The 12,884-nt window shown below is 41.7% G+C and overlaps 1 protein-coding gene across 1 annotated transcript in view; it reads left to right on the top strand.

Moving 5' to 3' along the window:
* The first annotated feature begins 6,235 nt into the window (after positions 1 to 6,235).
* Positions 6,236 to 12,884, top strand: part of LOC103476361 (angiomotin-like) — a 24,521-nt gene continuing 17,872 nt past the window's right edge. The window contains exons 1-3 of the mRNA XM_008428641.2: positions 6,236 to 6,405; positions 7,798 to 7,994; positions 8,798 to 8,926. Coding sequence (XP_008426863.2) covers positions 6,244 to 6,405; positions 7,798 to 7,994; positions 8,798 to 8,926 — 488 coding nt within the window. The 5' untranslated portion in view covers positions 6,236 to 6,243. The remainder of the gene's footprint in view (positions 6,406 to 7,797; positions 7,995 to 8,797; positions 8,927 to 12,884) is intronic.

The following is a 12,884-nucleotide window of genomic DNA, read 5'->3' as shown; positions in this document are numbered from 1 at the left end:
AAACAAAACAAATGCAGGAAAAATGACCCAATTTCAACTACTAAATTATAAAACCCTAGAAGAAATTATAAGTCAATTAAGCTCCAGTTCCTGCTGTCTGGATGTCCTACCCACACATTTCTTTAAGAAAATCCTGCCTGTTGTTGCTAATGATCTGATCCAAATAGTAACTCATCGCTCTCTTCAGGTGTTTTCCCCCAGGCTTTGAAAACAGCAGTTATCAAACCACTGATAAAAAAAGAACAATCTGGACAAATCACTACTGCAGAATTACAGGCTGATCTCCAACCTCCCATTCATCAGCAAAATGATTGAAAAAGCAGTTTTTAAAACAAATAATTTCCTAACAATAATGAATCGCTTTGACTGCTTCCAGTCTGGTTTTCCTGCTCACCACAGCACGGAGACGACCCTTGTAAAAGTGTTCAATGACATCCATATAAATACAGACTGTGGGAGAACCACAGTGCTGGTTCTGTTGGACCTCAGTGCAGGTTTCGAAACTGTTGACCACGACATTTTACTGAATCGACTGGAGAGTTGGGTCGGACTCTCTGGTCCAGTGCTCAACTGGTTTGAATCCTACATAAAGAACAGGGATTTCTTTGTTTCAGTCGGAAACTTCTCATCAGAGAGGTCAAAGTTCACATGTGGGGTACCCCAAGGTTCAATCCTAGGACCCTTTCTTTTCAATATTTATATGCTCCCACTGGCTAAGGTTATAACAGGACATAGGATTAGCTACCACAATTATGCGGATGATACACAGCTCTACAWCACGATGTCACCAGGTGACTCTTAACCCATCCAATTAGAACAGATCAATGAGTGGATGTGCCAAAACTTTCTCCAGCTGAACAGAAACAAAACTTAAGTTGTTATCTTTGGACCTAAAGAGGAGCAAACCACAATCAATGCACAGCTTCAGTTATTACAACTAAAAACCAGCGATCAGCACGAAACCTGGGAGTAGTGATGGACTCTGACCTGAACCTTCAGAGCCACATTAATACAGTCACAAAGTCGGCCTTGTATCACCTGAAGAACATCTCCAGGATTAGAGGACTTATGTCTAACCACAATCTAGAGAAACTCATCCATGCGTTTATYTTTAGCCGCATTGATTACTGCAACAGCGTCTTCACAGGTCTGACTAATAAATCAAACAAACAGCTGCAGCTGATCCAGAATGCTGCTGCTCACGTTCTCACTAAAACCAGGAGCACATAAAAAGTCCCTACACTGGTAGGGACTTTAAAACTGTCCCTACCAGTTTTAAAGTCTGGTAGGGACAGACTTTTTTGTCCCTAAAAAAGTCTGTCTAGAAGTCAGTCTATTCTCTGACTTCTATTTTAAAGTCAGAGAATAGACTTTAAAATACTGATGTTAGTTTATAAATCACTAAACGGTTTAGTACCACAATACATTAAAGATCTGTTATTACTGGTTTAACCGTCTAGACTCCTCAGATCTTCTGGTTCTGGTCTGCTCTGCATCCCCAGAACGAGAACCAAACGAGGAGAAGCAGCAGCAGGGTTAGACTGCAGGTTTTGATGTCTTCCATGTTTTTATAAAGGTTAGAGTCCTTGTTAAACAGAGATTTAACTAAAGGCTATAAAGGTTAGAGTCCTTGTTAAACACAGATTTAACTAAAGGGTTAGAGTCCCAGTTGACAGAGTTTCAACTAAAGGCAAAAGGTAAGGCTCTTAGAGCCCCCTTACTTTGAGGAGACCCCTTAAGGGTAACTCCTTGTGCGGATAGGAAGAATGTTTTTAATTTCTTTTCTACGTTTTAATGATGTAAAGCCCCCCGAAAAACATCCCAGTTAAATGACGTTTAACTAAAGTTCTACGGGATTTAGAGTCCCAGTTGACGGCGTTCAACTAAAAACCTAGAGCAGGGGTGTCAAACTCCAGTCCTCGAGGGCCGGTGTCCTGCAACTTTTAGAAGTGCCTCTGCTRCACCACACCTGAATAGAATAATTAGGTCATTAGCAAGGYTCTGGAGAACTGAGGAGGTAATTAAGCCATTTGATTCAGGTGTTTTGTACCTGTGGCACATCTAAAAACTGCAGGACAGCGGCCCTTGAGGACTGGAGTTTGACACCCCTGACCTAGAGGTTGGAGTCCTTGTCAGACGGTGTTTTTGACTAAAGTCCCTGAGGGTTAGAATCCCAGTTAAATGACATTTAACTGAAGTCCTAAAGGGGTGCGGGTTTTAATGTTTTTATCTTTTTTAAATCCCTCTCTCTCACTGTTTATTCAATGTCACATGCTGTTTTCATTTTAATTATGTAAAGCACTTTGAAATGCCTTGCTGCTGAAATGTGCTATACAAATAAAATTTGATTGAGGTCATAATCAGTGGTCTGAGAAACCGACGCCGGTATCGGAGGCATCAACCTCCACCACAAACTGCTTCTTGGGATCAGGTTGGACAAGTATGGGTGCTTGTGCAAACCGGGACTTGAGCTCAGTGAAGACAGTATCATCTTGAGGGGTCCAAGCAAACACCTTCTTGGTGGAGGTAAGAGCTGTTTGGCAATAGTTGCGTATAAATCTTTGGTACAAGTTAGCAAATCCCTAGAAATGTTGTAGTTGTTTTCGGGTCTGGGCCAATCTGCCTTTATCTTATCCTCCGACACTCTTACCTGTCCGCCCTCAAGAACGTTTCCCAGGAAGGTTACTGACTGACGGTGGAACTCACATTTTTCTGCTTTTACGTAGAGCTTGTTCTCGAGAAGCCGTTGGAGGACCAAGCGGACGCGTCTTCTGTGTTCAACGAGGGACTTGGAGTAAATCAGGATGTTATTTAGGTAGACGAACACAAAAACATTAATAAAATCTCTGAGGACATCATTTATAAGAGCCTGGAAGAAGGCAGGCGCGTTAGACAATCCAAAGGGCATGACTAGATATTCGTAGTGCCCCATGGGGGTCTTAAATGCAGTCTTCCACTCGTCACCTTCTCTAATACGGAGAAGGTGATATGCGTTTCTGAGATCTAGCTTGGTGAAAATGGTTGCGTCTTGAACGGGCTCAAAAGCTGAAGATAACAGTGGTAATGGATACTTATTCTTTATTGTGATCTGGTTTAATCCTCTGTAGTCTATGCAGGGCCGTATGGACCCATCATTATTTCCCACGAAGGAATACCCTGCGCCTAATGGGGAAGACGAAGTGTAGATTATGCCAGCAGCGAGAGATTTATTTATGTAATCCTCCATAGTATGTCGTTCGGTTCTGGAAATATTGTATAGTCTCCTGTTGGGTAATGGGGCACCAGGCAGGAGGTCAATGGCACAGTCGTAAGGTCTGTGAGGTGGTAGAGATAACGCTTCGTCTTTACTGAAAACTGTAGATAAATCATGGTACTCACTGGGAAAGGAGGATACGTCTGGTGGGTCAACCTCTGCCTGTTCTGTCGGGGAAGTCATGACTGGGACGGCGGAATGAAGGCAGGTGGAGTGACACTTGGGGGACCTGGATTCTATCTTGGCTTTGGTCCAATTGATGAGGGTTGTGTGTGAATAACCAGTTGAAACCCAGAACTATGGAGGAGCTGGCTGCGGGAAAAACAAACAATGCAATCTCTTTGTTGTGATTACCTGAGATTAATAGGCGTAATGACTTGGTACGGTGGGTGATTTGAGGCAGGTTCTTTTCGTCCAGGGCTGAAACACGAAGAGGGATTGGAAGTGGTTCAACCTCGATGGCTAGTTGCTTGACTATTTCAGAGTTGATGACGTTCTGTTCGCACTCAATGAGGGCCGACAGGGAAAAAGACTCGTTATTGTTGAACAGGGTGACAGGAATGATGATTCGGGATTTAGTTGATGATTGTGACTCCGGCAGTCACCCCGTCTTTACTGCCGGACCTGCGGGTTTAAACGAATGGGGCAATTAGCGATGAAATGGTTGGGGTCACCACAGTAGAGACAGAGCCGAGAGCGTATCCTTTTCTGGCATTCCTCTGGCGTTAGGCGTGTGTGTCCCAGTTGCATTGGTTCAGGTTCTGGAGCTGAGGAAGAGGTAGGTGAATGCTGAACAAAAGACTGATTACTGGTTTGAGAAACCCATGGAGAAAAGGTTCGGCGAGACCGCTCTCTAGCGGATTCGGTTATCCAATTGTATTGTTAGATTTATGAATTCGAATAGAGCAGTGGTTCTTAACCTTTTTTGAGGTACCGAACCCCCCAGTTTCATATGCGCAGTCACCGAACCCTTCTTATTCCGCCTCCCACCCTCCCCGCCGACACACAAATTACTTTGCGGTATTCTGATTTAGTAATGTAATTATATTAGCTGTGTTACCACGCCACTAGAAGCAGTAGCAACCCCGAAAAGATACGACTAAGGAGCAGATTTAGACTATAGAATTTGGTAAAAAGAGTGGAACACCTTCAATCAGTGCTCCTCTGAAGCTCTGATTGGCTAAGCAATGYAACGTGATCCTCTGCAGCAAGTGATGGCAAAGTGGGGCGCGTCATCATGACTTTACACAAGTGAAGCTCCACCGAACCCCTGAGGCCGACTCACCGAACCCTTGGGGTTCGATCGCACCCAGGTTAAGAACCACTAGACTAGAGTCTCTGGTTCATCTAGAGTTGCCAGTTCATCTTTAATTTGTTCATTTAACGCATGGAAAAAAGCGCTTTTAAGTGCAGCGGCATTCCAACCAGAAGCAGCAACTTTGATTCTGAAATCAATAGTAAAGTCTGACACACTATTCTGGCCCTGCTTTAGCCCATTTAAATCACAGGAGGCTGAAGTCTTTTCAGTTTCTTGACAAAAAACTTGTTTCAGTTCTTTTAGAAACTCTGAAAATGTACATCCATAATTCAAGGCTGATGTAAACCGGGCTTCAGCCCATTCTAAGGCTCGACCTGTCAACAGGGATAACGTAAGAAATTTTACAGTCGTCATGGGAAAAGCTCTGCGGTGAATGGTTAAAGACTATATTACACTGGAGAATGAATCCTTTAACCTTCTCTACATCACCTGAAAATGTATCCGGTGCAGATGAATGGACCTCCGAAAATGTGAAACGGTTCGGCGGATCAGGAGCCACGGATGGAGTACTTGGAACCTGCTGGACTGAGTTTTGTAGAAAGTTAGAGATTTCTGTTAATTGGCGATTTGTTTCTGCTTTGTGGTTTCCCAGTTCTCTTAACGCGGAGTCGTGGGACTGAATTGGGGCGTGTTGTTCAGCTCTTCTGATTGTGTCCGCTGAGGTTGCGGCTTGGCCTGAGTGTTCTGTCATGTTGGTTTCAAGCCTTTTAACCCACATGCGAGAACACAATCAGGAGAAGCAAGTAAATGAACAATAATGAGTTTATTGAATCCAGGGCAAAGGGGAATGGGAATGAGTTCTGAAACGGATGACCGCATCGTCTGACTGTCAACGAGAGGCGACAGGTTAGTGAGAGTCGTTGAGAGATCTTTCCAGGAATGAACAGAGGAGGTCTTACTTGAAGAGGATGAGTTTGGTTGTTCGCAGAGAGCTGGAGAAGAGGGCTTTGATGGAGTCGCGGACAGGTTTGTACTTGGCTGAAGAAGCGGAGTCCGACTAGTTCCAGTTGTAGAAAATCTCCAAGTGGGTTCGGGCACGAACAGGTAACACCTGTGGTGTCACGAAGGGGAGTCCACTGGAGACGGACCGAAGGTAGGCAGCTAGATCTCACGAGGAATCCTGGGGCAGACGGGAGACAACGAGGAGACAACAGGTTCACCTGGCGAGGAAACAACAAGTATTAACTAGATGGAAAACACAGAGGGCCTTTCTCTGGAACAAATGTTACCAAGGTAAGCAAACACTCAGGCGACTAAAAGTCATTCAGCCGCTGCTTATATACACCCAGACCGCGCTTTCCAAACGAGCTGCAGGTGCGTCTGCAGGGTCGGCACCGCACCTCTCCAGGAGCTCTGTCCACTGGCGGCATCTGGTGGATGCCACGGGAAGTAGCAGGTGCTCCAGGAAAATAAAACTCAAACCAAAAACAAAAGGGAAAAGAAACAAAAAACAAAACAGAAAAACACAAACCCTGACACACACAGTTATGATACTGAACATCTGCGATGTTCAATCATTCATTAAGTTCATTTCTACACCGTCAAATTTTCTTTTTTTACACCTCTAACATAGATAAGAACATCTGTAGAAAGTCATATTTTTTTAATAAGTTGTGGCAGAGAAAACATTAAAAGTGTCATCGACAGTAATGTAAAAGGAATGTGTGTTTCTATGTATCTGCAGCTTAAAAAAAAACAAGTTTATGTGGAGAAAGTGGAAAGGATGCAACAGGCTCTGGCTCAGCTCCAAGCAGCATGTGAGAAGAGAGAACAACTAGAACACCGTCTTCGTACAAGACTGGAGAGAGAGCTGGAGTCTTTACGTCTGCAGCAGGTAACCATTTCACAATTCTGTATTCCTAAAGTATCTCCACAGTTCTGTGTCAACCTTATGATTTTTCACTGCTAGCTTTTAGCTAAAAATAACTATTGATTTATATGCATTATTCAGAGTACTTGTGCAATATTTACAATAATAAGTCTTAATAAAATCTATGTATCAAGCTGCCTAATTTCTTTTCTGGAAAACCAGGATAGTATTGCCATCTACAGCTTTAACTTTGATAAATTGTAAATGATTGATGTCTGTGGAACTAAAACAGTCTCATAATTCACAAATGCACGAGAGATACACAAATGCAGAGAACAAGTTTCACATTTGTACTTTTGAAGCAAACACAAATATATCTTGTTTTCCAAGTTTCTTTCTGGCTTGTGATTTGTGCTGCATTTTAATTTTGAGACTCCCATCATGTCTCAATCCACAAATGTCTTTATTTAATCAATGGTCTATCTGATTGGATAATCAGCAACCAACCAGATGGCTTCCTTGTTACAGCCAGTCACATAAATGGACCCATATTTCAGCCAATCACATTAACCCATTGTGATTGGCTTAAACAAGGAGGCCATCTGTTTGGTTGCTGATCATAAAATCAGATATATCATGTATTTAAAACAAAGACATTTGTGGATTGAGATGTTAGTCTCAAAATTCACACACAAATGCAGCGCAGCTCATAGACTTGAAGCAGCTTGGAAATCAAGATATATTTGTGTTTGGATCAAAATTACAAATGTGAATCTCGTCCTGTGTATTTGTGAATTATGAGGCTGTTTTAGCTCCATAGATGTCTGCTTTGCAGCCTTTTGTTGGAGCAATGTCATGATTACTTAAGTCAATGTAATTTTAGGAGTTTTTAACTTTCAGCGTTCTGAGGAACATCGTTCCTCATTTAGTGACTTAACAGACACAATGTAACACTGTTGCCACGAGGGGAGCCTAAATGGTGCTTGAAATAGGCCAGAGCAGTTTTTTCTTTAAACCTAAATGCTCTCTCATATGCACAAGTGGAGGGGAAGGCAATGAAGCTCTCGCTCTGATTACAAAACATAAAACCAGTAAGCCAACAGAGTGATAACAGTAATGGAATTTAGTTTGCTGTTTACTGTTCTTACAGCTATGTTTTTCAGTTGATAATGATTGCAAAGATTAAGCTGTTTTGGACCCACTGCTGTCCAAAATACTGCTGTTCAGATTTTAACTAGCAAAACCAAAATATTGATAACATTGATGGAGTTTAGAGCCATTAAAAGGAATTGTGTCAGACAGACACTATCAGAGATGAATGTAAGAACTTTTAGAAAATGTTTTTCTTATGTCTTCTGCATGTTTTTTTTTTTTTTTTTTTTTTGTCAATCTTCATGTGTTAATCATGCCATTCAGCGTCAAGGAACCTCACAGAGCAGCGGCTTGGTGACATCAGAGTACAATGCCACAGCACTAATGGAGCACCTAAGAGAGAAGGAGGAGCGCATTCTGGCTCTGGAGGCTGACATGACTAAATGGGAGCAGAAGTATTTAGAAGAAAGTGTAATGAGACAGTTTGCCCTGGATGCTGCCGCATCCGTTGCTATGCAGAGGTGAGATTTCTGCAGTTGAAGACAGCATCAGGTTTCAGGCCTAAATTTAGTTTTGTGTATATATAAAAATCTGTTTATCTTGACTGTCTTGTTTTACAACATTATGGCGATTGGTCAAAATGCTTAGTTTACACCATAAGTTGGAAGTAATGCACAAGCTGACTCTTGCCAAAGCTCATGAAAAAACTATGTAGACAGTTCAAATTCTGATTTCCCCTCAATCTGACGGTGATGTCAGAATACTGAGTTTAAGTAACTGACAATTACACAGTCATGATGAAATGACAACCACTCGTTTTCCATTAGAGCATCTCTAACCTGTTTATCCTGGTTCACCCCAGCCAGAATAATATGGACACGTTCATAGAACAAGCTTTTGAACATTGAATCCATGGTGGTTCATTGTGCATTAGTTTGCAAATGAAAGGAAGCTTCTCATTTACTACATTATTGTTGTGTACATCTGCAAATAAGAAAAACAATAAACAAACTAATTAAACCAAATGATCAATCTAGTTCAGTCTACATCAGAGGTCTTCAACTCCAGTTCTCGAGGGCTGATGCCCTGCAACTTTTAGATGTGTTTCTGCTTCAGCACACCTGAGTCAAAAAATTAAGTCACCACCAGGACTCTTCATAACTTGACTACATACTGAAAGGTGAGTCAGCCATTTGATTCAAATGTGTTGCACCAGAGACACATCTACAAGCTGCAGTACAATGTCCCTTGAGAACTTGAGATAAAGACCTCTGGTCAAGATCATCTTCTGCTTGTTTTTTAAAATGTGTCTCTTGTGCTGTAGGGATACATCTGCAGCAGGGATAAACCACTCTCCAAGCAACAGCTACGATACTTCTGTTGAAGCTCGAATTCAGAAGGAAGAAGAAGAGATACTAATGGCCAATCGTCGCTGCCTCGATATGGAGAGCAGGTTGGGTAACAAATATACAGCACATGTAAATTAATTCTGGGCTTTAAAATGTGCTTAAAATAGAAATTTCATGCAGCTCGTTCTGTACTGAAAATGGTTGGGAGTAACAAGCTTATATCTTTGAGTCAGAACAATTTCAACTATGGGGCCATTGAAGTCACATACTACATGTGAGTCATTGGCCCATCAAATATTGAGTTGCATTCAGCTTAATATTTGAGTTGTCTGCCTCTCAGTCCAAAAATATCCACAGCAATGCCTGATAAGTTGTTTTGGTCACATGGTACAAGATGTTAATTGCTGTGGAAAATGCCATGGGAGATGCCAAGGTGTTAAAAAGATGAAATTTGAATCCTCATTCATAGAAAAGTGTATAATTTTTGGACTGGAGTTTTCAGTAGGGAGAATTATTGAAACTTGGCAAAACAATTCTAACTCATGAAACTGTGTGCAGACAGTTTATCTCAAATCCTAATTTGAGATAAACTTCAGAAGCTCCCACCAGCTGTCTGGATAACCATGGCTACAGCCCTTGCTTGAGTTTGTTTTCAGCAACAATTAATGATGATAATCAATTTTCACATGATCACATGATTATCCACATCATCTTACAAAAATATAATCAATAAAATTAAAAGCAAATTATTTAAAATAGAAAACAAAAACAACTTTGATGATCAGTTCAGTTTATTTGTATATTGCCAATTCACAACAAATGTTGTCTCAAGGCATTTTACAAAAAAGTAATTTTAAATCAACCATTTATTTTTTACTCTGCAATGACTTTTTACTGGTCCAGTCGACTAGTCGCAATCACCTCACAAAACTCGTTTTTCCAAGAGAATGAAAGAAGGTGAACTAGGTGAGTTCGTCAGATAGCTCAAGTTATATAAAAATGTTAATAATTTATCAAAGAGGAACTGCAAATTTCAGCAAAGGTTACAGGAATAGGGGCGTTGCGTTCTCTCTGCCCCCTTACAGTCAGATTGCTGTGAAATAAACTAGTGCTGAAAAAATCCTTAAAAAAATAATAAAATACTACCGGGGTAATGTACAACAATACGTCGTAATGTCGGGTTTTTTTCATTCCTCCAGCTGATCAGCGTTACCCTGCGTGTTGAAACTAATAACCTGGCAGCTTTACGCTCTTATAAAAATACTATTTGACAAAATCTGGAAACAAAGTTCAAGCTTGATCCTGAGGATCTGATAGAGGTGATCTCTGCCGCAGTCTGCATGTTGGTTCATCCCGCAGAGTCAGAGAGCCGCCGCTGATTCAGCGGAGCTTCCTGCTGCGCATCGGTGCAAAGGAGCAGGTGGCAGCGCAGAATTCAACGGTAACCAAACGGGATCCATTCATAATAAGTTTGGTTTGTGATGTTCCAAAAACATCATTGTGGTCAGTGTAATCATTTGACTCCTAATTCAGCGATCATCAGCCGATGTTTAAAAAAAAAAAAAAAAAAAGTCAGACCCGACTTTGTGCAACTTTTGTCCGCTGCTCACTAAGAATGATCTGTTTCTTGCACTTTTAATTCTGCATTATACTTAGTAAATGCGTTTTTTAAATCAATATTTGCGGTGAATATAGCTGATAAAACCTCTTAAGTTGTTGCGAAGCATTTTGTGCTTACGTTACTGTGACGTCACTGCGACTTGTCGACGTCGAAGTGACTTTTATCATGTTGTAGTCGACCTTAACCCTCCTGTTGTCTTCGGGTCAAAATGACCCGCCACTGTGTTAAAACCCCCCCAAAAATCCCCTAAATGTTATTTTTTTAACTTGAGATTTTAAGACTTTTCCTAGATTGGCCCATACAATAGAAAAAGTTAAATGTTGTTTTTATTCACATTTCCATGTAAGCTGTACAAAAAAAGGTTCAAAGATGGTCWTCGGGTCAAAATGACCCGTGAGGCAAATAGAGTTGAAATCAAGGTCACAGTTATTTACAAACCACAAAATGTAACAAAGTTTTAGTTGTGTCTCAGATCAATCAGTAGCAGAAGTAAACAAGGCAAATCAGGTGGTGTTCTCGCAGACTTCAGAAGAACACCTGTTATTTCAAGAGGTTATAAGGTGTATACAGGTCCCGAGGTGAGGCTGCAGCTAGTCTATGGGATGCAGAGAGTKGAAGGCCAATTTTCCGAGCCACAATGCCACTCAAACTCTTTCACACCTACTCAAGACTGATACGATTTGATGACCAGCAAGACGTGTGACAGACAAACTTGCAGCCATAAGAGAGGTATGGGACAAGTGGGTGGAGCGGTTGYCCTACCTCTACAATCCAGGGCCTGATGTAACAGTGGATGAGCAACTGGTTCCATTTAGAGGTAATCTGTTTTCATATTTGTAATAAAAGTGATTGATTTCTTTGACTGTTTTCTGTGACACTGATACTAATCACTGATGCTAATGTCTTTTGTCCAAAGGTCGTTGTCCTTTTCGGCAGTATATGCCCAGCAAGCCAGCAAAATATGGGATCAAGTCATGGGTGGCTTGCGATGCCAAATCAAGCTATGCTTGGAAAATGCAAGTCTANCCAATGGTGCGGCTGATGCCAGGGTGCCCGGAGAACTTGGAGGCATGTATCCACTGGAAGAAACGGGATCGAACAGATGATGATATGTACAGTTTACCTGGTGGACAGGATTCCGGAGCAGGTTCGATTTGCTGTGCTTGGCGAATGATGTCTTCGATTTCCCAGGTGACCACCCCACTGTGCTACTGGGGGAAGGATAGGAGCAGGAACTTCCTCGGAATCATCTGAGGAATAGACTCGGGAAAGAGCGTCTGGTTTAACATTCTTAGAACCTGGGCGGTATGAAATGGACAGGTTAAAATGAGAAAAGAACAGAGTCCAACGTGACTGGCGCGGGTTGGACCTCTTAGTGGATTGGAGGTATGATAGGTTTTTGTGATCTGTCCAAACCAAAATGGGGTGCTCAGCTCCCTTCAACCAATGTCGCCATTCCTCCAGAGATAGCTTGATCACCAGGAGCTCTCTGTCCCCCACGTCGTCATTTCTTTTGGCCAGCAAGAGTCAACGGAAGAAAAAGGCATATGGGTGAAGCTTATCCATACTATCCTCCCAGCTGGATAGTATGGATCAACAGGTTCGCCTTGGCACAACTCTCACTTCATCTAAGCCACCTGCCTCTGACCTCCCTGAGGATCCAGAAATCTCAGTTTCTGAGGTCTGAGACCGGGGTCCAGATATTATCTTTACACCCGTCTTCCTCCAGAATGTGTCTGGCCCCCTAGCACCGCATAGCAGGACAATGCCTGTCTGGATCACTACAAGAAAAGTTACAAAAAACAGAAATAAAAAAAGCAGCGGTCTTAATTCAAACCTCAGGCTGATCCCCTGTCTAAAGGAACCTCAGACTGAAGAGCTTTCAGCCTCCAAGTAACTTAAACTGGCTCTTTTAAATATCAGATCTCTCTGTGCTAAAGCTCTATTAATTAACGATTTCATCACTGAGCATAATATTGATGTTTTATTTCTGACAGAAACATGGCTGAATGACAATAATGAAGCAATCGTACTAATTGAATCGGCGCCTCCTACGTACAATTTTTTAAGTGAAAATAGAAAACACAAAAAAGAAGGAGGCGTGGCTTCAATATTTAAGAATACCATAAACTGTAGTAAAATCTCTCTGGGTAATTTTATGTCTTTTGAATATCTTGGAATCGAGGTAAAAGGCCACAAACGTACTTTGACACTGACTCTATACAAAACACCAACATATGTGGAAAATTTCTTTGCGGACTTGAATGAGCTTCTATCTCTCATATGCATTGATTACGATTGTTTAATAATTGTCGGTGATTTCAACATTCATGTTGACAACCCCCAAGACCGAGGGGCTAAAAAGCTCTTTAATATATTAGAGAGTTTTGGTTTAACACAACATGTCAAACAAGCAACACACACACAGGGACACACACTGG

This window comes from Poecilia reticulata, linkage group LG14, assembly GCF_000633615.1.
Source record: "Poecilia reticulata strain Guanapo linkage group LG14, Guppy_female_1.0+MT, whole genome shotgun sequence".
NCBI classification, from domain to species: Eukaryota; Metazoa; Chordata; class Actinopteri; order Cyprinodontiformes; family Poeciliidae; genus Poecilia; species Poecilia reticulata.
This window is presented reverse-complemented; position numbering and strand designations above follow the sequence as displayed.